This window comes from Phoenix dactylifera, chromosome 4 (genome assembly GCF_009389715.1).
Source record: "Phoenix dactylifera cultivar Barhee BC4 chromosome 4, palm_55x_up_171113_PBpolish2nd_filt_p, whole genome shotgun sequence".
Taxonomy (NCBI): domain Eukaryota; kingdom Viridiplantae; phylum Streptophyta; class Magnoliopsida; order Arecales; family Arecaceae; genus Phoenix; species Phoenix dactylifera.
The window spans coordinates 4,779,051-4,804,917 of NC_052395.1; the positions used below are offsets into that span (position 1 = coordinate 4,779,051).

Here is a 25,867-nt window from a genome sequence, read left to right on the forward strand (position 1 = left end):
TTAGGTTTTAATAATTTTGTCACCAAGAGATGCTACAATGTTCTGCTAGCTTGTTTTGCAGGTCCAGGAGGCTAACCTGATTATTATTGTTCAGCCATTTTTCGGGCAATGGTGGCCAAGTCACTGCCATTTTAAACAAAAACTAGAATGTTACTTTTGTCAATTCAGTTTATTCTATTGGTTTTATTTGTTGATCCATGATTTTCTGCTACCAAAGTTTATGTAAACAGGCCTTTTCCAATACTCGTGATAGATCCATTTCTCAAGGCTTTGACCCTTTGTTTGAGGGCTGTCTCTGTATTCACCGTGACCTGTTTCTCTGAGAGTGAGTCGGGGATTGAATCCACTTCCCTACGCACGTTTCTGAATATATGTTTTTCACTTTTCTCATCTCTCTATTCTCCCAGCCTGTGCAAGATTAGAAAGTAATAAAAGCAAAACTTAATCAGGTGGTCTTTAATCTTCTGACATAAAGTTGCGAATGCTAAGCGTGGTCAGAGGAATCACTGTTAAAGGCTTGTTGGGATGCCAGGTACCATATTAAGTGGTAGATCCTTACCTCGGTATGATGGATGATGAAAGAACACAGACGGTAAGAAGTATTGCCACAGCGATTCACATAGCGCTGTTTATTTGAACACGAGGTAACATCTTTTTTTTTTTTTTTTGCTGAGGTAACATCTTTGAAGGCTGATTGATGTATGGAACAAAGTAAATCAGATCGTTTTGAAGGCTGATTGAAATACGGAGTAAAGTGAAATGATTGAAAATTTACACGGAATCAGGAAGAACAAAAGTATATGCCCTCTCTCTCTCTGTGTGCGAGCGCGCGCGCGCGCGCGAGAGAGAGAGGACTTGCCGGTGTAGAAAGGATAGACCAATTGTGTTGCATGCTCCCAAACAGATCTAAAAAATGAATGCTCAGAGATCACATGATTGATTTTCTCCTCAACATCAAGACACAGGTTACAACGGTAGGCATGCTGTTGGTATAGAGCACCAAAATGAGCCAAATAGTCTTTTCACATTAGCATTCTCCTTGCAATTTTCCACCAGAAGAAACCAACCCGGAAGCTACCTTACACTTCCATGAAAATTCATTAGGGAAGAGCTCAGCATAAGACAGCAATTGGTAGACATTCTTAAAGATCTTACCATGACTGCTATTTTAGAGAGCTGAATTTTTGCGGAAGTTTGCTGACCCCATCCCGGCATATCAGGTGGAGCCAGTAATGGAATTCCTGCTGTCATGATTAAAGAATTAATGCCAGGAGGAAACACAACAAGAATTTCTCCACTATACCAATTGAGATTACAAGTCATAAGGTCAGAAACTCAGATATTGCCATCTAACTCGTCAACGTTGAAAGGTGCAGGCCTGTGAGCGTGGTGCAGGTGACAACCAAGGCTGATATTTACTTGCTAACCATCTCTGATGATCCATGTGAAATGGCCGTTAAAAAGCTAAAAAGGAGTAACGTTTTCAGCGATGCACCGAGTTCGATGACTTTAGGACCAGGTTTAGTCTATAGGCTATATAAATAGGTAACTCCGCGTATATGTAGCCTCTGAGATTGAAACCCGGTTCACTGCCACCCAACCACGGCCGGCTCGAGAGACCGGGCCATCTTTCTCCTTGCTTCATTGCAGACGGACGGCGGAGAAACAGCGATGGCGTTCCAGATACTCCGCCGGCACTCCTAGGCTTAAAATCCTTTCCAGTACCACATTTTTTGCGGTCCAACGGAGTCCCCTACCGCCCCCTCTCCTCTCTTATTGGACCCAATCGCTCCTCCTCTTCCCACTTTCCGGCGATCCGTCGCCGGAATCCGTATCCATGGCGAGGATCGTCGGCCGAGCTCTCCCTCTCGCCACTAGATTCCTCGTCCGTCCTCCTCCGCCGCCGATCGCCGCCGCTCTTCGGTGGCGGCGGCGGCGGCCGCCGGGTGGTCCGACGGCCTCGCCTCATCTCTCTGCTTCCGTTCTTTGTTCGCCTTTCTCTTCCGATTCTCAGAGAAGGGGCTTTCATGTCTCGTCTCGGTGTTCGCGCTCACCGGTGCCCTTCGGGGGGTTCTTCGGGTCGCTGAGAGGATTTCGGAAGACGAGGCGCAGGCTGGCGGCCAAGAAGCAGGGTCCCAAGGAGAAGCAGCTAGAGCTCGACGTCAACATCAGCATCGAAGAAGAAATGCCCAACGATCCCGAAGTTTTGGTAATACGGAATTGATTCTTTTTTTCTCTTAGATTATCTGCGGTTGAGGAATAATGGACTTCTAGATTTGCTTCTTATTGATATTTAGGTTTTTAAGGTGATGAAAGTATATTCTTGAGGGGAGTTCTTGATTTCATGGACGTTGCCTGATATTTGGGGTTCAATGGTTTATGAAATTTCTTATGATTCATGAGACTCCTGTAGTTCTAGGTTTCGGAAAAGTTTGGTGAACTTTTGCCGTTGCTAGGTAGTATTTTTGATGCAGCTTAATGAGAAGCTTTATTAGTCTGCTTTTTCCTTAGTTGTTGCAATTTTGTGATAATGTTGACTTATATTATAACAATTTGTTGTTCTGTAATCTTGAGAGAGCAACTATTAGGTACTGGTTTGCATTTGTTGAAACACGGCTTCTGCTTCAATACATAACTTGTTTTGCAAATCTGCAAAAGGTTTAGATGGGAAAGCGATGCTTTATTCTGTAAAGGATATGTTTTGGTTGGATTAAATGGTTTTTCTGAGGTAGGGAGTCCCAGGGTTAAGTGTATTTGTTAAATTGATAGGTCCTTGATTGTTTTAAGTGGATAGGGGCTGTTGATTTATCAAAATTGAGAAATGTTTTAGAAGAACAGATTCTTCTGCATGATTGATTAGCGATGTTAGAGCTTTAAGTAACTCCCTTTTCATAGATGGAGACTACATTAGGAAAAGATAACTCTCCTGGTTTTCTGGTGTATCAGTTAGGTCCTACGGTTGTGTGCTGCACGAACTTTATAAAATCTTGGAAACTTTCCTGCTACTCTGCTGGTGTGCAGTGTGCTTTGTTCTCTGTATATTTGGACCATCCTTTTAATTGTTATGTTCCTTATGTTCTGCGTCCACGGGTGGCTGCCTCCAACTTATCTGGACAAATCTTTATGCCACTGACACCTGAATTCCCTTTTCTAAATTTGTTCATGCAATAAATTTGAGACAACCTAATATACTCCAGTCTAAAAATCTGTTGAGCCTTCTCTTCTACCATGTATAACTTGAGCGCACTATACTAAGCTGCTTTTGCATGGGCTGGCCTTCCTTGGGATGAAGACATCACCATCCCTCAATGCTGAAACATTTTTAACTTATAAAAATAATATTCACAGGCCAAAATATAGGAAAGAACTAAGCCATATTTGGTACCGGTTAAATGGCACATTTGTTGAGGACTATAGATATACTTCGAACTTGACATTTTAGCATACTGCCTTGAAATATAGTTAAAGTAGTCAGTTGCATTTATCTGTTTTCCTTTATGCTTTGTTTCCTGGTGTTTTGCAGAGTATTGCAGAAATGCTAAAATTGAATATTCCCATGGCAATGAAAATTGCATTTGATGGTCTCAAGGATTCAGAGTATAAAACCAGAGAATCTTCTATTGATGATGTTGGTAAATTTGAAAAAATTGAGCTGTCTGTGCTGCTTTGCAATGATGATTACATTCAAAAGCTCAATAAAGATTGGAGAGGCGAGGACCATGCTACGGATGTTCTGTCCATGTCACAGCATATACCTGAACTTGATCTTCCCATTGTAAGAACTTATCTTTGAGTTGAAAGGTCTAATTTGTTGATTAGCCTCATCGACTATTTATCGGCTACATTTGACATGCTTTTTCACCCACACAGCTAATGCTGGGTGATATAGTAATTTCCGTTGAGACAGCTGCCAGGCAAGCAAAGGAGAGAGGCCATACACTTCTCGATGAAATACGAATCCTCATGGTAGGTTATCACTCTATTTTATTTTTCAGCATTTTGCATGGAAATTATGCATAGAATAATTTCCTTTATGCTTGTTATTCTTGTTTTTCATATATGGTCGCAGAATCATTACAATTTACCACTCAGCACACATTCAAGAGTGTTTTCCAAGTACCAGGTTGTGAAAGAGGCCTTAATGAAGTCACAACACCAAGATGGTTGGGTTGCACTTGTCAAGGTTATGAACTTTGACTAATAGAACCAGTGGAATCTGAATAGCAAGCACAACTATTTTTCCAATGTCTTATCTGTATGTCTGTATGCTAGAATGTGATACATGCAATGCATGTATGGAGAATTGTGAAAACACTGCATCTGGAAAGCTTCATGGATGGACTCAATGTTGAGGACCCCGCTCCGCCAAGCCAAGATCTTGGCACGTTGGTGTGAACTAACCACGGCCCAAGGACGGGCCAAATCCAATGCTTGGAGGCATGTTTAGCCGTTGGCCAAGCACTTCGATAGCAAATCCAACCCCGCGCAGGCCATGCCCAACGTCTGCGCGAGGCCCAGGACCACAGCAAGAGGCCAGCGTGTGACGCCCAGCCCAGCGCCCGCGCCCGCGCGCACATGCGCCCTGCAGCCAGCGGTTGCGCCCAAACGAGTCAAGCCTGTTCACATTGGTGTGCACATTTGACCAAGCCCATCCACACCCGAGCGCATCCGGTCAAGCCTATTCACACTCGAGCGCATCCAATGAAGCCTATTCACACTTGGGTGCGAGTGGAGGGACCCGACCAATAGGGCCGAGTCCATCAGCTTGTGCACACCCGAATGCATGTGCCCACATCCAGCACACGGCTAGCAAGCATGCCCAAAGGCCAAGACAAGTGGAAGCCATCCAATGACCCTAGAGCCCCCATGGGACTAGGAGACATCAGGCCATCCGTGTGCCACATGGCGAGCATCAAGGGCGTCCAACATGGAGGCGCAAATGCAGCAGCAAAATTCCTTCCAAAGAAGGATCAGACACGAGTCAAGCAGCCAAATTGTGGAGGAGTCCCTACCAAGCAAGGGCTCTTCCATATCTATCCGACCCCGGAATTGCAAGGGCCTGGATTCAGCAGGCCAATGATCATCAAGCCATGCATGCGCCACTTCAGCAATCCATGTGCATGGCCAAACAAGGAAGGACACTGATGGGAGCTCTTGGTTCCTAAGCCCCACACCATTGCCTTTCGTTGCCTCTTGACTTCTTGTCGGGTTGCAATGCTGCCATGGACCGATAGGAAGGTAAGCACCAAAGTTTTGCTCGTAGGAATTGGAAGTGGCAGCATATTCCTACGCCTAAATTGGTTTGAACACACACTCGGATGGATGAAAATTGATTGCATAGTGGCTATTCATTTGAACTGAAATGAGGATTACAAAGTACAAGTGCAGACAAATAAATCTAATGGGGTATAACAAGGCACCCGCACTAACCCAATCTACTAAGGATTCGGAAGGAATCCCTAATAGCCCAATCTAGTAGAGGAAGACATTCTTCTCGTTAGTCTAATCTAGTGAGAACTTGATGTGGTTCTTCCTAGCCCAAGCCCTAAGGTTGAATCTTACAAGTGGACTTTCTACAGGTCTTTTCACACTCGGGATGTCCCACACTTCTGCCTTTCAAGGCTATTTATAGACTGCAAGGTTGGATACGGTTGTTGGGATGTAGCTGCTCTTGGCTACGATTGGCTGCAGTTGGTTGCGGTTGGCTGTAGTTGGTTGCAGTTGGTGGGGTTGGCTGTGGTTGGCTGCAGTTGGCTCGCTGGATTCGGCTGACTGGGCCGCGCATCCTGAGAAATTGGGCGCGCATCCAGGCGAGGTTCATGCAATACTCCTCGGTCTTTTGGAACCCTGGGTTTGGGATTTGGGCGGATGCTTTGTTGGTATAGTAGTGAGCCGTTGTTGCGGTGCGTCTTCCGTGCCACGTGCGCCCGCACACGGCCAAGGCCACGACTCGTCCAGATCCATTTGCAATGCTCTTCAGTCTTTGGAACTCTCGGGGTGGGCTTTGGGCGGATGCCCTGCTGGGTTAGTAGGAGGCTGCCGCTGCGGTGCATCTTCCATGCTACACGCGCCCGTGCACGGCTACGGCCACGGGCGCCCGCGCACGGCCAAAGCCACGGTGCGATCTGGCTCAGGCCAGATCCATTTGCAATGCTCCTCAATCTTTGGAACTCTCAGGGTGGGCTTTGGCCGGATGCCCTGCTGAGTAGTAGAAAAAATTGCTCCTGTGAGCTACTGTTGCCCCATTTGCAATGCTTCTCGGTACTTTGGAACCTTCGGGGTCAGCTTTGCTGGATGCCTCGCTGGGGTAGTAGGAAAGGAATGCCCCGTAGGGGTCGGACAAGAGCGCGCGGCTGGATGGGCGCGCAGATGCTTGTGGATTGTGTGCACGGCTGGGCGGGCGCGCAGAAGCTTGTGGGTTGGGCGCTCGGACAAGAGTGCGCGCCTTTGCGCGTGCGGCTGGATGGGCGCGCAGAAGCTTGTGGATTGCGCGCTCGGCCGTTGCCTTGTTTGGCTGGCGCGCGCGGCTGGGCGGGCATGCAAACACTGGTGCGTAGCGCACTCGGCCTTTGCCTTGCTCAATTGACGCCCGTTGTGCTGATGGGGCGAATTCTGGCGCACGGGCTAGTCTTGCGTGCTGCTGCTGGTGTTGTTGCCGCGCGCTGGCGCGGGTCTTGGCATGTGTGTGCGCTTGTTTGCTTTTGCCTCTTTTGGTCGCCTAAGGCTTGGTCAGCCTCTAGGCTCAACAACTGCCCGATCTGGTCCCCGAGTGTTGCCTGGACCTCGCCTGGCTGAGTGTCATGGTTGTGCTGTTTTTGGGGGTTTCCATCAATCTCCCTCCCTTCAAGAACATCCTTGTTCTCAAGGATGAAATTTGGGTATGTCCGGGCTACCTCATCGTAATCCTTCCATGTAGCCTTCTCTTTCGGTAATCTGTTCCACAGGATAAGGACTTGCCATACCTTTTGGTGAATTCATCCTCTTCGCTGTATTCGGTTTTCGAGGGCTTCGATTGGTTGAAGAAGCAGTCGGCCCTCCTCGTCAAAGGATGGTAGTTTTTGCTCAATCAAAGTCGGGTTATCTACCTTTTCTTTCAGTTTTGATATATGAAAGACTGGATGAAGTCGTGATGTGGCTGGCAATTTCAATCAGTAGGCAACTTCTCCAATACGTTCTAACATCTTGAACGGCCCATAATATCTTTGAGATAGCTTGTGGCTGAACTTGTCCTTGACTAATTGTTGCTCGAAAGGCTTTAACTTATATTGACATACTGGCCTGGTTCGAAGATGACTTCTCTTCGACCCTTGGCGCAGTATCTTTTCATTCTTTCTTGCGCCTTCTGAAGCTCCCTTTTAACATTTGCAAGGACTTTGTCTCGTGTCTCATGTCATTAATTCCTTCTCAACTTTGATGCTTTTGGTCGTGCCTCGCTCATAAGAAGTTAAAATTGGGGGGAGGCCTGCCATACACTAGCTCAAAAGGACTCATTTTAATAGAAGAGTGGTGGAAAGTGTTGTACCAGAATTTAGCCCATGTAAGGTATTCTTTCCATCGTAATAGTTGCTCATGGAAAAAATAGCGCAGATACTATTCTAGAATTCGGTTGATGACCTCTATCTGACCATCGGTCTACGGGTGGTATGAGGAACTGTATTTTAGCTTGCTCCTTTGTAGCATGAACAGTTCCTTCCAAAAGGTACTCATGAAGACCTTGTCCCGGTCTGTGATGATGCTTCGTGGCACTCCATGTAACCGTACTATCATCTTCACAAATACTTTGGCTACTGATTTTGCTATGTAAGGATGTTTGAGTGGAATGAAATGTGCATACTTACTCAGCCGATCTACCACCACCATGATCACTTCGTAGCCCCTACTTGCCGGCGATCCATCTACGAAGTCCATGGTCAAATCTTCCCAAATAAGGCTTTGGATGGGAAGTGGGTGCAGTAGTCCCGGAGGTGCTCTTGAGTCATATTTGATCCTTTAGCATGTGTCACATGCGGCCACTAGAGTTTTGACCTGTTGCTTCAGTCCCTCCCAAAAGAAAAAATGCTTCACACGCAAATAGGTGCGAAGCCAGCCGAAATGGCCCCCTTCCTTACTATTATGGAAGTGGTTTAAGATGCTTTGTCTCAAATTAGGGACGTCAGGAATATAAATGTTACCTTTGTAGTAGATCAGCCCGTCTCTTAGCTTGAAATTAGCAACACCACCGATGGATGCTTCAATTTTTTGTTGGATCTCCTGGGCTCGAGCATCCAACTTAGTGGCTTCGCGGATCTGGTCCTAAATCCGCCAATCTACTCCACTGATGGCAACACAAATCGGCTGTTCAACTTCTTCAGCGACCCATAGAACTTGGTTGCTTTCTTTCCGAGACAGTGCATCCACAACCTTGTTCTCTTTGCCCAACTGATAGACAATATCGTATTCGAACCCTAGCAGCTTGACAAGGAACTTCTGCTGCTTTGGTGTTACGATCTTTTGGTGTAGGAGATGTCGTGGTGCCTGTTGGTTTGTGATGATGGTAAAGCGCCTGCCCAATAGATAGGAACGCCATGCCTTTACTGCATGAACTACCGCCAGTAGTTTCCTTGCATAGGTGCTCCAGGCCCTCTTCCTTGGCCCTAAAGCTTTGGAGATGTAGGCCAGCGGTCTCTTCTCCTGCACAAGAACAACCCCAATACCTTCGCTGCTAGCATCGGTATACACTTCAAATGTTTTGTTGAAGTCTGGTAGGGCTAGCACCAGGGTCTGCATCATGGCTCTCTTAAGATTGTCGAAGGCCTCTCTTGCTGCATCGGACCATTAGAATTTGCCCTTCTTTAACATGTTGGTCAGTGGCTTTGCGATCAACCTATAGTGTTGTACAAATCGCCGGTAGTATCTAGTCAGCCCAAGAAATCCCCTTAAAGCTGAGATGTCCTTCGGTAGAGGCCAGTCAGTCATAGCCTCGATCTTCCTTTAATCAACTTGCACACCGTCTCTGCAGACAATGTGCCCAAGGTACTCCAATTCTTTTTAAACGAAGCCACACTTGGAAGGCTTGATATGAAAGTGGTTCTCTTCTAAGATTTGTAGGACTCACTTCAGGTGCTGCAAGTGCTTATCCATGGTTTTAGAATAGATCAAAATATCATCGAAGAAAACTATTACGAACCTTCGTAAATATGGTCGGAACACTTCATTCATAGCCGCTTGGAAAGTTAACAGTGCATTGCACAGGCCAAACGGCATGACTAAGTATTCGTAGTGCCCCGAGTGAGTACGGAAGGCTGTCTTGTGGACGTCTTCTTTCCACATCCATATCTAATGGTAACCGGCCCTCAGATCCAACCGTGTGAAGTACTTTGCTCCATGCAATTAATCGAGCATTTCATCCACGGTCGGGATAGGGAATCGATCCTTGATAGTGGTCTCGTTTAAGGCCCTGTAGTCGGTGTAGAAGCGCCATGTTCCATCTTTCTTCCTCACTAGAAGGACTGGTGAAGAAAAAGGACTTGAACTATGGCAGATTAGCCCTTGTTTCAACATGGTGTCCACTTGCCTTTCGATTTCTTTCTTTTGACAATGTGCATACAGATATGGTGGAATGTTGACAACTTGATAGGCTGGTCGAAGGTCCGCTGTGGTGGTAAGGATGTGGGCTCCTCCAGGATGCCCCGATGTGCCTCCAGTAAGCTCCAAATTGGTAAAGGCAATGCCTCGAGTTTCATGTCCAGTTGTAGCCAAGAGTTGGGTTCCTTTTGGCCGTGGTTGGTCAGTAATACAGCAAAGCAGTTGGCTCCGCCTCTGTACCATCGCTCCAGCACATTGGCCTCGCAAGGCCGCATCTCTTTGCTGCAAGTTGTTGTCCACCGCTTCTTTTGTCCTTCGATCTTGCACTCCATGGTCATGGAGCCGTAGCCAGTGACTACTTTGTCCAAACTCCATAGCCATGTGTTGCCCTGGACTATATTTAGTCCGACAAGCTAAAGCACATGCAGGTCCGCTTTGATTCGAACCCCTTGTACATTTAGCCTGACTTCTTAGACAACCTCCTCCCAAGTAAGCTTTTCGCCGCTGGCCACTTTTACATCAAATGGCTCTATGGCTTCTTCTTTCAAGCTTACTCTCCTGAGTATTCCAAAATTAATAAAATTATGAGAAGACTCATTGTCGACTAGCAGTGATACCTCATGCTTGCTAATCCATGCCATGAGCCTCATGGTTGAAGGCTGCTGTACACCCGACAATGCGTGCAGGGATAACTCGACTTCATATCCCTCTTTGGTCTCCTCAAATTCTTCGGTAGTTTTTGGGCTACTGCTGCTATCATCTGTTTTTGCAGCATCTTCGGCTTCTTCCTCACTGCCCACGTCTAGCAAGTATGCTTGGTCGGACTTGCAGTGATGCTCGCGGCTCCATTTGTCGCTGCACTTGAAACATAGGCCGAGCTTGATGCAGTCTTGAAGCTCCTCTTAGGTGAGTTTCTTGGCGGGCTGCTGCTTGCTGCTGGATGCAGCGGCCTCTTTTCCTCTGAAATGTCTTGGGTGGTAGGAATTTGATCTTGTTGTCGGACTCTTCCTTGGCCATTCGTCGCTCCGGGTGGTAGCTTTGATCAAGAATCTCCGCCATGCGCATTGCCTCCTGCAGCCTAGTCGGCTGTTTGAGCTTTATCTCTTTGGCCAGCCATGGTTTGAGACCGTCAACGAAGGTCCCAAGCAAGGCTTCCTCGAACCATCCGCTGACCAATGTTTGCAGCTGCCGAAACTCATCGATGTAGCCTCGGACCTTGCCTTCTTGTTTGAGTTTGGCAAGTTGGCCGTGATGATTGATAACGGGAGAAGGTCCCCATTGCTTCATGAATTCATCAACAAAGGCTGACCATCCCATTCTCCTACCTTCCTTCTCATACAAGGCCCGGATGCACCTCCACCACCGGTTTGCCCTGCTTTCTAGGTAGAAACTTGCAAAGGTCACTCGATCAATTTTTGGCACTTCATACACATCAAAGTACTGATATGCCTTGCTTAACCATTCATGTGGGCATGGTTTGCCGTACCGGTCCGGCCTGGAATCGGTACCGGATCAGCGTGGAATCCGGTACCGGTAGTTTATTGTTGGAGAACCGGTACGGGACCAGTTTGGCCCGGTTCGGACCGATACGGGACCGGTTCGCGACCGGTACGGAACTGGTTCGTACCGGTCTGGGCCGCCACCGGTATCGGTACGGCGGACCTTACATGTGGGTCTCCCCAGCTGAACTTTGAAAAATCTATTTTGGGTGTCTTAAGCCCTCGCTCCCTTGACTAAGGATCCCCCTCACCAAAGTCTTCATCCTGACCTCCTCATTCTTCTTTTCCTGTTTTCCCTTCGGCCATGAGGCCTTTGAGCAGGGAAGGACTCTTCTTCTGCCATAATTTCCTCCCCATAATAGTCTTCTTGCCTCACACCTTCTCTATTTTCTTCAACCCCTCTCTCCAACACTACCTCGGGGCCTTCTATTCTACTCCTCAGTCTCCTGTTTTCTCTCATACCATAGCCCCAACTGCCTCCTTCACTCTCCCCATCTTCTCTTGCCTGGCCTGCCTTGAGGCATGCGACCTAGGCCTCTCCCTCTGATTTTTTTTTCTCCCCCTCGCTCTTCCATTCTTCTTTCCAATCTTTCTAAGTTAGCATTCGTCTCCCTTCTCATCTCCACTCCTCTTCTCATCTCGGCCAAGGTATTGGATAGGGTTTCCAATGCCCTGCTAGGCTGCACCGAGTGGCCTTCCAAGGCCTCACTTCTTTGCTGGTGGTCATTTGAGTTTCCTTCGGACTCCATCTTTACAAGGCTGAAATTTAAAGAAAAGAAAGTTCAAGTATGGCGTTACCTCTTGAGATATCTATCTCAATGAAAGCACCAATAATGATGGGAGCTCTCGGTCCCCAAGCCCCACACCATTGCCTTCTATTGCCTCTTGGCTTCTTGCCGGGTTGCAATGCTGCCGTGGACCAATAGAAAGGTAAGCGCCAAGGTTTTGCTCGTAGGAATTGGAAGTGGCAGCAAATTCCTACGCCTAAATTGGTTGGAACACACACTCAGATGGATGGAAATTGATTGCACAATGGCTATTCATTTGAACTGAAATGAGGATTACAAAGTACAAGTGTGGTCAAATAAATCTAGTGGGGCATAACAAGGCACCTGCACTAGCCCAATCTACTAAAGATTCGGAAGGAATCCCTAATAGCCCAATCTAGCAGAGGAAGACATTTATCTTGCTAGCCTAATCTAGTGAGAACTTGATGTGGTTCTCCCAAGCCCAAGCTCTAAGGCCGAATCTTACAAGTGGACTCTCCATGGTTTCTTCACACTCGGGATGCCCCGCACTTCTGCCTTTCAAGGCTATTTATAGACTGCAAGGTTGGATACGGTTGCTGGGATGCAGTTGCTCTTGGTTGCGGTTGGCTACAGTTCGCTCGCAAGATCTGGCTAACCGGGTCGCGCATCCTGAGAAACTGAGCATGCATCCAGCGAGGTTCATGCAATGCTCCTCGGTCTTTTGGAACCCCCGGGGTGGGATTTGGGCGGATGCCCTACTGGTATAGTAGGGGGCCGTTGTTGCGGTGCGTCTTCCGTGCCACGCGCACCCGCACATGGCCACGACCACGGCCACGAGCGCCCACGCACGGCCAAGGCCATGGCTCGGCTAGATCCATTTGCAATGCTCCTCAGTCTTTGGAACCCTCGGGGTGGGCTTTGGGCAAATGCCCTGCTGGGTTAGTAGGAGGCCGCTGCTATGATGCATCTTCTGTGCCACGCACCCACACACGGCCAAGGCCACGGTGCAATTTGGCTCAGGCTAAATCCATTTGCAATGCTCCTCTATCTTTGGAACCCTTGGGATGGGCTTTGGCTAGATGCCCCGCTGGGGTAGTAGAGAAAATTGCTGCCGTGAGCTGCTGTCGCTCTATTTGCAATGCTCCTCGGTACTTAGGAACCTTCGGGGTGAGCTTTGGCCAGATGCCCTACTGGGGTAGTAGGAAAGGAATGCCCTGTTGGGGTCAAACAAGAGTGCGCACAAGGCTGGACGGGCTCGCAGAAGCTTGTGGGTTGCGCGCTCGGCTATTGCCTTGTTTGGCTAGCGCACGCGGCTGGGCGGGTACGCAGAAGCTTGTGGGTTGTGCGCTCGGACAAGAGCGCGCGCCCTTGCGCGGCTGGTTGGGTGTGCAGAAGCTTGTGGATTGCGCACTCGGCCGTTGCTTTGTTTGGCTGGCGCGCACGGCGGGGTAGGCGCGCAAACATTGGTGTGTAGCCCGCGCGGCTGGGCGGGCGTGCAAACGCTGGTGCGTAGCGCGCTCGACCTCTGCCTTGCTCGGTTGACGCCCGTTGTGTTGATGGGGTGAATTCTGGCGCGCAGGACCAGCCTGCGCGTTGCTGCTGGTGTTGTTGCCGCGCATTAGCGCGAGTCTTGGCCTGTGTGTGTGCCTGTTTGCTTTTACTCATTTTGGCCGCCTAAGGCTTGGTCAGCCTCTAGGCTCAACAGCTGCCCGATCTGGTTCTCGAGTGTTGCCTGGACCTCGCCTGGCTGAGTGCCATGGCTATGCTATTTTCGGGGGTTTCTATTTGACACTTGTCGCAGCGTGCATCAAGGCCAGCCGCGGGCAGTAGCAAATGGAGCCAAGTGGCAACCATCGGAAGGCTCCATGCGTGGGGGCATAACGGGAAAGCCCCCTATTCCGGGAATGCCCACATCAGCAATCCGTGGAGGAGTCCCAGGACTCTTCCATGGCCATTCGATCCGGGAGAGCAAAGGCCCAGATTCAGCGGGCCAAAGATTAGAGCCTATGTGCAGCACATGGGAGATTTCAAATAAGGAAGAATCCGCAGGATGCCAACCAAGGGCATGCGCCAAACAAGGAAGAACATCTTCATACGCTCAAGTGCAACTGAAGGATTTCTCCTAGGCGCGACACATCAACAATCCGCATGAAGGACATATGTCACGGCCTAAGAAGATCACACGTGCATCCCGAGAGCGCTTCCCCCTTTGCATTTCAGCATGTGACTCGCATGGGAGAAGTTTGAATTAGAATTTGAATTTTTCTCCATGTGGTTGATTAGAAACGTATTTCATGCTCACCTTCCCCATTTGATTTTCAGCATATGACTCGCATGGGAGAAGTTTGAATTTGAATTTTCTCCCTATGCGGCTGATTAGGAAGTAGTTTTAATTATCCCGCCAATAAGCTATGTATGGCATATGAGTCTTAGGTCTATATAAGGAAGTCCTAGGCCTTTTGTGAGGCATAAATCTTTGATCAATTATCATTTAGCTCTTTTGAGTTGTAAGTCCCTTAGGGAGTCGGCCGCAAGGCTTAGGCTAGAGTGTAGGATAAATCAATCCTCTCTAGATTGTAAATGCTAGATGGTCCCTTCCCGACCTTACTAGCATCTCTTTTTCTTTCGTTGTTATTGGAATTCGAAGCCACATCCTTTTCTTCCATCCGAGTTCATTGCATGGTGTGTTTCAAGTCGAGCGCTAGAATGGGATTCTAGGCGAATAGGTGAGAGTTTCAAGCAGCAAGAGATAGTCGCGTTACCCACAAATCGGTCCTACACAATCGACATCGACAATTCCTCAAGTGTAGGATCATTGGCGTGGGGCTCTTGGACCATGCATAGCCGACCCCGCCAACACTGGTGCTTTCATTGAGATCTTCGTCGGGAGAAGTTCCAAGAGAAGCTCCGTCGAAGACTCTACTTTGAGATTTCGTTGAGATCGTCGGGCACTCGACTAGGTTGAGGTCCAAGGAAGGGCGATCTAAAGAGGTAACGCACTAATCTATTCATTTATGGAATTAATTTTCAGATCTGAATTTTCTTTGTATATATGTTTATGAGATCTGAAATTTAAATTCAGGTCTGAATTTTTATTGTATTCTTTGGAGAGATCTGAATATTGTGGGGAATATTGGTCTATTGATGTATTGTGAGCACTTTTCTTTGTAAGGAAAAAAGAGTTATCTTTGTCTCTATCTTGTTCAATCTAGGGATAATGCAACGGGGAGGCTACTGGTAGTATCTTGTGCGCCTTTCTCAATTACAGTGCTTTAGGAAATAAGTAGTGCATCAAAGACCTCTTTGGGTTGAGAGATTTTTCATCTTGTAATCTCCTTTTGTAAAACCCATCCGTGGGATATTTGCAATTGATTGAGTGGGGTAATGCTTATTAAAGAGGAGGGCTAGATCATCCCTTGGGTGACGGCCACAGGAGGATTGGGGTTTGTGTTTGTTGGGGCTTATTTTACATAGATAGATCATGGAGTCGGGAGGTGATTTTGACACCCAACAAAGGATAGTTGAAGCTCTTGAAAGTAGCAATGCCCAACTCGACAAGGTATTAGAAAATATGATCACTATTTTGGCCGATATAAGGCAAGAAAGTAATGCTAATATGGAGAGATTAGAAAGAAGATTTGCTGAAAAAGGGAGTGATGCAAATGATGGGTTGAGGAAAAAAATGAGGGAGACAAGGAGAGGAGGAAGAGTTGAAAGAGGAAATGTAGTGGTTGATAGATGGGCCAATGGTATCCATGAGGAGGATCGGTCCAAGGGTTTATACGAGGAGGATAGTGAGCCCGAGAGATATCCTCAAGCTCGGAGGCCTCTAGGTCGAAGGGATCATGAGGATAGGAGGACAAAGAAACCGGGTATGGTATGAGAGCGACAGTGATGATGATGATGACCCTAAGCAAAACATGAGGAAAAATATGAGGGAGAACATGAGTCGAGGAGGAAGATTAGAGGGCCAAAGAGTTGTGCCAGAAAGATGGTTAGAAGGAGACCAGTATGGTGAGAGGCATAGGGGATACTATGATGAGGGGACAGAGCCCGAAGAAGAGCCTTTCCATGCTCGAAGGCTTGAAGACTGGAGAGGACACATAGATAGGAGGAAGAAAGGGCTGATTGGTGATGACTATGGTGAGGAAGTTTTTGGGGGTTCACGGCTTCAAGAGAGGGGGCAAGAAAACCTACAATTGCCTTCCCAAACTTCAGCAGCAAGGGCAGCACCACCTTGCAACCGAGGACTACTCGGAGGGATGATGAAGTTGCTGCGATTTCAGATTCCCGCAGCAGCAAGTCCGAGCAGCGGGAGGTCAGCCAAGCACTCATTCTTGACGTCGACAGCCAAAACCATGATGCTGAAGCTGACTTTGCAGTGCCCAACCTGCAACAACCTGCTGCTGCAATTGAGTATGCAGCAGCAATTCACGAAGAGACCAACCAGCAGAGGGCTGCTTCGGAAGAACCTAATTCTGCACCAGCAACTTTTGTCACCGCAGAAATTTCTGCAACAGCAAATTTCATCTAGCGTTGTGTCCTGCATAGGGTTGAAACCAACTCCTCATCCAAATCCTGACAAAGTATCTAGGGTTGATACTTCTATTGCTATCAACGAAAGGTATCTTGTTCCTATCCAATTCCTTTCTTATAAGGATGACATTTGGTGCGACATTGTACCAATCACATTATCTTAGGCCGCCCATGGCTCTTCGATCGAGACGTGACTATTTTTGGACACTCGAACTCATGCTCTTTCGTCTTTGAAGGCACAAAAATCAAGTTAAATCCTTTGCGTCCTAAACCAGCCAACAAGGGTAACAAGAAAGATGCGACTGATTACACATCATAAATCCAAAGAAATTTGAGAAAGAGGCAAACCAAGAGTCCATCGTGTTTGCCTTACTAGCTCGCGAAGTTGAGAATACCACCATTGACCAACCTTCTGAAGAAGTGGGTCCTTTACTGGAAGAATTTCAAGATGTTTTTCCTAAGGATCTTTTAGATCATTTACCACCTATGCGCCATATACAACACGCTATTGATCTAGTTCCTGGAGCATCTCTTCCCAACTTGCCGCACTATCGGATGAGTCCAACCGAACATGCCGAGTTACAACGCCCGGTACATGAGCTATTAAAGAAAGGATTCATTCGCGAAAGCTTGAGCCCTTGTGCTGTTCCTGATTTGCTCACATCTAAGAAGGATGGCTCGTGGCGCATGTGTGTTGATCGTCGAGCTATCAATAGAATAACGATTAAATATCGTTTTCCAATTCCTCGACTTGACGACATGCTAGATATGATGGTTGGAGCTACGATTTTCTCCAAGATTGACTTAAAAAGTGGCTATCATCAAATTAGAATCCGCCTAGGAGATGAATGGAAAACTGCATTCAAGACTAAGGATGGTCTGTATGAATGGTTGGTGATGCCTTTTGGGCTTTCTAATGCTCCAAGCATATTTATGAGAGTCATGACGCAGGTACTTCGACCGTTCATGAGTAAATTTTTAGTGGTATACTTTGATGACATCTTAATTTATAGTCAGTCGAGAGAGCAATATTTGGATCGTCTTCGACAAGTTTGCCTCACTCTTTGTACTGCAAACCTCTACGCCAACGGAAAAAAGTGCTCATTCCTCGTTGATCGAGTCATTTTTTTAGGATTTGTGGTATCGTCTGAGGGAGCCTATGCTGACCCCCCAAAGATCAAAGCAATTGTCGACTGGCCGGAGCCGCAAAACATCGATGAGGTCTGCAGTTTTCATGGGCTCGCTACTTTTTATCAACGTTTTATCCGCGGGTTCAGCACAATTATGTCTCCAAATACTCACTGCCTCAAGAAAGGTGACTTCCAATGGATGCGGTCTGCAACTAGAGCATTTGAGGAGGTTAAGAAAAGAATGATAGAAGCCCCTGTGATGCGCCTTTCTGACTTTTCTAAGGCATTCGGGGTAGAATGTGACGCCTCCGGGATTGGAATAGGTGGCGTCCTTAGCTAAGAACGCCATCTTGTTGCCTATTTTAGCGAGAAGCTAAATGAAGCCAAACAAAGGTATTCCATATATGACAGAGTTCTATGCGGTTATTCAAGCTTTGCGCTATTGGCGTCATTGGCGTCATTATTTGCTTCCGCATGAATTCGTGCTAGACTCCGACCATGAAGCTCTTCGATATCGCAATTCTTAAAAAAAGCTCAATGGCAGGCATGGTCGTTGGATTGAATTCTTACAAGAATACACTTTTGTTCTCAGGCATAGAGCTGGGATCGAAAACAAAGCAGCTGATGCGCTCAGTTGAAGAGTTAATCTTTTCTCCACAATAAGTATCAAAGTCACTGGATTTGACAGACTGAAGGAAGATTACGCATCCTGCCCTGACTTTGGAGAAGCTTACCTCGTTCTGTTAAATGACACGAATATCTCTCTTGACAGCTATTCCCTCCAAGAAGGGTACTTATTTAAGGCCAACAAACTCTGCATACCTCGTACATCTATACATGACTTTTTAGTATGAAAAATTTATGTTGGTGGCCTTTCTGGTCATTTCGGATGAGATAAAACCATCGAGGAGATTGAGCGTCAATTTTATTAGCCGAGCCTCAAACGTGATGTAGCCAAGTTAATTGGACAATGTCGGACGTGTCAATTGGCCAAGCATCGCAAGCAAAACACTGGCCCGTACACTCCGCTACCTGTGTCAGATCGTCCCTGGCAAGATGTGATCATGGATTTTGTACTTGGTTTGCCACGTACCTTCTGCAAGCATGACTCTATCTTTGTGGTCGTAGACCCTTTTTCCAAAATGGCTCATTTTATTTCCTGCGCTAAAACTTCTGATGCCTCAAACGTTGCCAGGCTATATTTCGATTATTTAGTCAAGCTGTATGGCTTGCCTAAAACTATCGTGTCAGATCGGGATGTTTGATTTATGAGTTACTTTTGGAAGACTCTATGGCACGTGGTGGGCACGAAATTAAAGTTCTCGACAGCTTACCACCCTCAGACTGATGGTCAGACAGAGGTTGTCAATCGTAGTCTTGGAAATCTTTTATGATGTTTAGTGCATGACCATAGCAGGAACTGGGGTTCCATCCTCCCTATGGCTCAGTTTGCATACAACAATTTTATTAATAGTTCTATAGGCATGAGTCCATTTGAGGTTGTTCATGGATTTAGAGCTCGTAAACCTTTAGACCTTCTTCCTATGTCACCACATGCTAGGGTCTCTGAGTCTGCAAAAGCATTTCCACATCATGTCCATTTGTTGCATCAAGAGATCAGTAAGCGAATTGAAACTAGTAATCTTCAGTGTAAACTATAGGCTGATTTGCATAGGTGTGCTAAGGAGTTTCATGTTGGAGACTATGTCATGATTCGCATCAGACCCGAGCAGTTTCCATCTGGAACCATGAGAAAATTGCAAGCTCATAGTGCTGGACCTTTCCAAGTATTGAGACGGGTAGGATTAAATGCATTTGTCATTGACATCCCTTCTGATTACGGCATTAGTTCCACTTTTAATATTGAGGACCTAGTTGCTTACAAGACTCCTTTGCCTATCCCAGATGGCCCATATGACACACCTACTCCACCAGATATGCTTGCTTTTGACCCTAACACTTCCCTTTTTCCACCCACGTGAAAGGAAAAGATAGATACTATTTTGGATGAACAGATAATATCTACTACTAAAGGAGGAGCTCACCGTTTCCTAGTCCGATGGAGAGACCGTCCAAATTCTGATAGCATGTGGATTACTCGTGATGAGCTACAACAGATTGATCCAGACATATTGGAGTGCTACCAGAGCCGCCCGCAATCCCACTCAACTGAGTCGAGTTTCTCCCACCTCGGAAGAGTTGGTGCGGACACCAGTCCCAGATCATCGATCAGACACGTGTACAATCGCAGGCACAAGAGGGCAGCCCACCCAGTGACACTTTGGCTGGGTGACAGATTATGAGAGAGTTCTTATGTTTTATGTGTTGGGTACTTTGGTCTTTTCTGTAGGGGTATTTTGGTTTGCCTTTTCTTTTTAGTTTTTGCCTATATACAGGCTTGTAAGGCTTTGTTAAAGGGATGATTAATTTTGAGAGCTTCCTCATATTTTCTTTTGTGGGTACTGGGTGGATTCCGACACTCCGTTGATGGATTCCACGGGTTTAGTTACCCTTGTTCGGTGGATTCCGGACACCCTATTGGTGGATTCCTAGTATTTGCATTGTCCGGGACGTTGTTCTGCATCACTCCTCCTAAGTTTTGGTCATACAGGAGGTTACAATGTAATGCAGAAGCAAAGTTCCTTGCTTATAGAAAGCCAACATCTTCTTCTTTATCATTTTCCAGAATTTATGACATATGTGATTTCACTGAACAAGAAATGGAGAGGAGGGCTAGTCTGAAAAATGGATGGAATGAAAATGGTCTAAGCAGTATTATGATCTTTTCTTTCCAATTGTAGGCAAACCAGTGAATTGTTTAAATGATATGACTGCTTAATTTGACATCTAGGTTCATGGTTTGTTGCATCTTCTGGGCTTTGATCATGAGATTAATGATGAGGCTGAAGCAGAGATGCAGAAGGAGGAGGAGCTAGTTTTGAAGAGTCTTGGATGGAAAGGAAAAGGTTTAATTAAGAGTGCATATGATACTGTAAGTGATGGCAGGCTTCAGGCAGAAAATTCAGATGGTAAATTGTTCTTAATAATCATTCCACTATTACAAATTTCGGTGTCATCGCATGTGAATTGTATCATCCTGGAAGCATTCATTCTATAGTTCACTTTAAGCTGTAAGATACTTCTAAGCTCATCCTAGCAGTTCAAAATTTTCTGCAGGAGCAGTTATTAAAAGTCTGAAGAAAGCGGGCAGCTTGCGGTTTTATAGACCAAAATTTAGCTACATTTTTTGTGATATGGATGGTAAGCTGCAGTAGTTTTTACTTAGTTTGTATCTGTCATCTCTTTATTGTACTTATGCTGACAGTACTTGTCTGAACAAGGTACACTTTTGAACAGTACAAGTCAAATTACTCCAATGACAGCAGAAGCTATCAGAGAAGCAATATCAAGAGGAGTGAACATAGTCATTGCTACTGGAAAGGTGAGAAAAACCACTCTATAATAATCTGGCTCTTCACATTACTGGGATACACGTGTTAGGTGAGCTTTAGATCCCAAAAGCCGTCACCTTCATATTATTAATGAGTACTTGCCTAACACAAATGGCTTTTTTTCGGTGGTGAACGTACTACCCCTTCATTGGGAGAAAATATCTGGCCTTGCAGAAATACCCTTTTAAGTAAAAAATAAAGCAACTTAAAAGAGAAAAAGAAAAAATCAAGGTCTGCCGTACCGGTACTGGTCGGCGTACCGGTGGCGGATGGTACCGGTCCATACCGGTTCCGTACCAGCCTGTACCGGTCCTGTTAAACGGCCGAGTTTTGGGGTTCCACATACCAGTCCCGTACCGGCCCGTAACGGTCACATACCAGTCACATACCGGCCCCGTACCGATTCTCGAATGATAAGCTTTCGGTATCGGATTCCACGCTGATCCGGTACCGGTTCAGGGCGGTACCAGTACGGCAGACCTTGCCGGAGAATGACTACTTTTAAATATTTCTGGTTTGGATATGTAATTTGATATTCACTGCTATGTAATGCTTTTCACTACAGAAGTAGACCGATGTTGATTTCAATTATTTGTTTGATGTTTAAAACAGACTCGTCCAGCTGCTATAACTGCTTTGAAGATGGTTGGTTTGGCTGGAAAGCATGGTGTTGTTTCAGAATTTTCGCCAGGGATATTTGTCCAGGTTTCTTTGTTTGACTTATGCTTGACTGCTTATAATTATGACAAACATGTTCTGGCAATATTGTGCACATTTTTGTTACATATACACTACAAAGCACAGAATCTCAATGCTAATAGTTATTAATCTGATATCTGGAAGGTGGACATGTCTTGCAAATTTATGGTTCTCATAGGATCCAAAAATCTTGTCTAAAAGCATTAATCTTTGGGGGCCTTTAGAAAGGAAATTGGCATACTGCTATATTGGTAGGAACAATGGATAGGTATAATCCTTTTAAGATGTTCTTTAATTTTAAATACACTTAGTGGATATGGGTCTAAAGAAGTATACACATTCTACAGAATTTAAAGTAGCAAAAACACAGTAAGACTGATTATATTTAGAAGTAGGAACAAATTTTGCATTTTTAAGAATTCTGAAAGAGAAAATTTATGTAATATAGAAATGGGAGGCCTAAGTTTCAGAAATGCATTATTCGTCAAAATGCAATGATACACGTCTTTAATGGAATTCATTAAACATTGTTTGAATAATATATGGACTCCATATTGTTATTCATTACAAAAAAAAGGACTTAGAACAGTCAACAGAATGAAATCTTACATCAAACAATGGGGGCATATGAAGAAGCATTTGTATTGGATGGAGAAACTGATTATCAGTAACCAATTTAACAAATTGCAATAACTGTTCAGTTTATTGGTCATGGTAGTTTCCGAATCATATTCTATATTCTTCAAATCTGTAAAGAAATTTCTACCTTACAAGTTCAAGTTTCTGATTTCACATTCTCGGTTATTTATGACTGACTAAGCAGTTTTTATATTCTTATTTGATGTAAATTTGGTTTCAGGGATTGCTTGTTTATGGGAGACAAGGTAGAGAAATATGTAGAAGAAACTTAGATCAAGATGTTTGTAGAGAGGTAGATAGCTGTCTGTACTTGTTAAAGTGATTTTCATATATTAATTGATCTCTTTATCTTTGTCTTGCATATTTTACAGACTCTATCTCCATTTAGCTTTCCTAAGTATTTATCTGGATTTTGTTGTGTGAAAAGAAATTCAACTAATTAAAATAGGAGGAAAATGAAAACATTAGCAAATTATTTTCATCACCCCCGAAGAGGGTTACAACAAATCTAGTCTTTCATACTGTTGATGGCATTGAGTTTGTCATCTGATATTATAGCTCATTGTTCTTTCAAACAGATGTTCTTTCATAGCATAGCTCATTGTTGTTAGTATTATATCAGTATCTAAGTCTGCAATACAATGTTGTTTCAACATGATTACAAAGCCTAATATTCAAAGACATATTACAAGTAAAATCTTCGGAGATATCTCCACCGATTTGAAACTTATTTGTCCATATTGTGAAGTAGTGATATAACTAACGGCCTTGCCTTGCTTTTCTTGAAAATGTCAAATGTAACATGCAAAGTGAATCTTCTTGTTTTTTTTGAACTGCAGGCATGTTTATATTCTTTGAAACATGAGGTTCCTCTAATAGCATTTTGCCAAGACCGATGTTTCACATTGTTCGAACATCCTTTGGTTGATTCCGTGCATACGGTATATCATGAGCCAAAGGTATTAGCATACGAGAACTCTCTCTCTCTCTCTCTGTGTGTGTGTGTGTGTGTGTGTGTGTGTGTGTGTGTCTATCTAAAAGTTTAGGTGGATTAAGCTAAATTTGGCTATGCAGGCGGAGGTCATGCCTTCAGTTGAGCACCTCCTAGCAGCTGCTGAAGTACAGGTAAGCTGCTTTTGAAATTTGACAAAAGTATAGCTGCCTTTTCCAAACATTTATATAAGATGTTCCTAGGTGGTTTAAGCATGGTGCAAATACGTTCAAATAACTTTATGCTTGTGAAGTGCTAAAGTTAGTATTCTGTCTTCAGCAGCTTATGTGCTGTTCGAATATCTCATGATTATTGTCATGGATGGAATAACCAAAATAGTCCGGTTTGTTTATGACATTTTGATACTTCAAGTGATATGAGGCAAATCTTACATTGAGAAATAAATTTATCTTGATATCCATTCCTGATGGCTGATAGCTCCATTTTTTTGGATTCATCTTAATGTGCTCTGTAATGTTGAGCTTACTATTCTGGTCCTGATGTTTGCCCTTTCACAAGTGGTTGTAGAAAATCGATCATATTGAAAATATTCTAGGGAGGCAGGCACATAATCTTTTTGTTAAATGGAATGAAGTGTTCTTTCCATATTGGGCTCTGTAGATTCTTGACTATAATAAGGCAGAGGTGTGGATAAGTCTTATAGGCAACCTCTCTGTGTTTGCAGAAATTAATTTTTCTCGACACTGCTGAAGGGGTTTCTTCTACTTTGCGACCGCATTGGGCAGAAGCAACCATAGGCCGAGCAGGTGTTGTGCAGGCAGTGCCAGATATGCTTGAAATTGTCCCAGATGGGACCTCAAAAGGAAATGGGATGAAAATGCTGCTAGATCACCTGGGGGTTACCAGAAAAGAGGTACAAGGTGCCTTCATTTTTTTTCTAACCTCCACCTTTCTAATAATAAAAAGCAATTATGAAAATTGGTAAAACGGCATCAGATTTCAGTAATGGCGAGGCTTTTAACTGAATGGTCTTTTTTTATCATGTGAAAATCATGTAATTTCATGCCCTAGTGGCTTTAAGCCTATGTTGATTATCAAGTGATATGAATGGTTTGTAGGTGATAGATAATTGGTTGGTTCAAGACATAATGTTTTAATCACTTTTTTCAATGATGAGAGGACAGCAGAATCCTGATTGGTTGATAGGCTTGGTGCTGGCAGTAACATCCTTACTTTTCACCATGACAAATGTGATTGGCGTTTTGCATGAGTTTATTACCGTGATGTGCTCATTTTTTGTGCTTTTGTCATCCCCTTATTTATACTGAATATCTAGCACATAAATTTGATAAATATAGCAGAAACATACAGAAATCCTAGAAAAATATGCTGCACTGTTTTTTTTTCCTCGTCAGATTTTTCTCCGTGTTCTAAACTGTATAGGCTGATTGAAACCAAAGGTCTCTCTCTCTCTCTCTCTCTCTCTCTACATGCTTCTTTGGGATTATAGGGGTACAATATTTCCTTGCAGGTCATGGCTATTGGCGATGGCGAAAATGATGTTGAGATGCTTCAATTAGCATCACTAGGGGTCGCACTTGCAAATGGGTCGGAGAAGGCTAAAGCTGTAGCCAACGTGATTGGAGCCACAAATGATGAAGATGGTGTGGCAAAAGCTATATACGAATATGCTTTCTAACATGCAATTTGACGGCAAGATACAGAACAGCAGTCTGATTCGATTTTTTCAATGATACGCAGGATTCAGCCCATGCTAGTTTTTTATTCTTTTATATCTGGTGCAATGATTATTGCAAGCAGATGAGCCAAGCAAAAGTCCCTTTCATTGGTTGGGCATATAATGACTATAGCTCTTGAAGTTAGGACCATTGTTTTGAGCTGGAGAAGCCAGATCACCCTTTTGTTTCCAAGGTTTTTATTATTCTGTTTCTGCATGCTTAATGGGCTTTATTGTTGTTGCCAAACATGTATCATGTTCGAGAATAGAGGAAGAATTCCATACATTTGACTTTGAACGACGCTCTTTGCGTGATGTTGTGAGGCAAGTAGATGCCAGCTTTTTCAGATTTCCGAGCATTTTACAACGCTAGGCTATGCACGATCCAGGTTAAACTGCTGAGTTTCTAGTGCTGCAATAATTGATCGATCCTAAATTTATAGAGTTTTTTATTTTTTTTAATATCAGATTTTGTCAATATTATGTATACAAGACCTTCACTTATTTTTGTTCATAAATCAACTCAAATAGATTTAATTGTATTTGCAAAACAGTCCTTGGGTTAAGGTTCTGTCAGCAAATCGCAGATAATGCCTTGCTTCCCACCGGCATGCTTGAGGTGGACCCTCAAAAATCCCCGCCGGCTAGTTGTTTTCCCTCCGCAGGCTGCTTCAACTCATTCTCGCCCATTGGGTTCTAACAACCTCGCCCACCTTCGGTCGCCCTATCTCGAGAGTAATTGGCTCTTCGGCCTCGGTCCGGTTCGACATCTCCTTCGACCCTCCTAGCAGATCTCCATTGGATTTCGTCCCAGCAGATCGTCGTCGGCTTCACCGTCACCGGTGCCGGGGGCGAGCAGTGGAACAAATGCCAACAGGGGCAAGATAAGAATAAATAAACTCTCCAGCA

The 25,867-nt window shown here is 44.9% G+C and overlaps 1 protein-coding gene across 2 annotated transcripts; it reads left to right on the forward strand.

Moving 5' to 3' along the window:
- The first annotated feature begins 1,563 nt into the window (after positions 1 to 1,563).
- LOC103714342 (endoribonuclease YBEY, chloroplastic) lies at positions 1,564 to 25,256 on the forward strand. Of its 2 annotated transcripts, XM_008801549.4 has the most exons (12): positions 1,566 to 2,209; positions 3,524 to 3,775; positions 3,871 to 3,966; positions 20,330 to 20,507; positions 20,656 to 20,739; positions 20,820 to 20,920; positions 21,543 to 21,635; positions 22,489 to 22,560; positions 23,108 to 23,227; positions 23,343 to 23,393; positions 23,945 to 24,133; positions 24,752 to 25,256. In XM_008801549.4, the coding sequence occupies exons 1-12, from the start codon at positions 1,838 to 1,840 to the stop codon at positions 24,917 to 24,919; spliced, it is 1,776 nt and encodes a 591-aa protein (XP_008799771.2). In that variant the 5' UTR covers positions 1,566 to 1,837; the 3' UTR covers positions 24,920 to 25,256. The 2 variants fall into 2 exon arrangements, with proteins under 2 accessions (XP_038981293.1, XP_008799771.2); XM_039125365.1 differs by lacking the exon at positions 23,945 to 24,133 and having other exon boundaries at positions 1,564 to 2,209.
- The last annotated feature ends 611 nt before the right edge of the window (positions 25,257 to 25,867 follow it).

What these genes read in the sequence shown, in the direction of transcription:
- LOC103714342 (XM_008801549.4), top strand. Translation starts at nt 1,838, where the DNA reads ATGGCGAGGATCGTCGGCCGAGCTCTCCCTCTCGCCACTAGATTCCTC. An exon ending in ATGAAATACGAATCCTCATG is followed by an intron (nt 3,967 to 20,329) that starts GTAGGTTATCAC and finishes TTTGACATCTAG; the next exon opens with GTTCATGGTTTGTTGCATCT. An exon ending in TAGTCATTGCTACTGGAAAG is followed by an intron (nt 20,921 to 21,542) that starts GTGAGAAAAACC and finishes TGTTTAAAACAG; the next exon opens with ACTCGTCCAGCTGCTATAAC.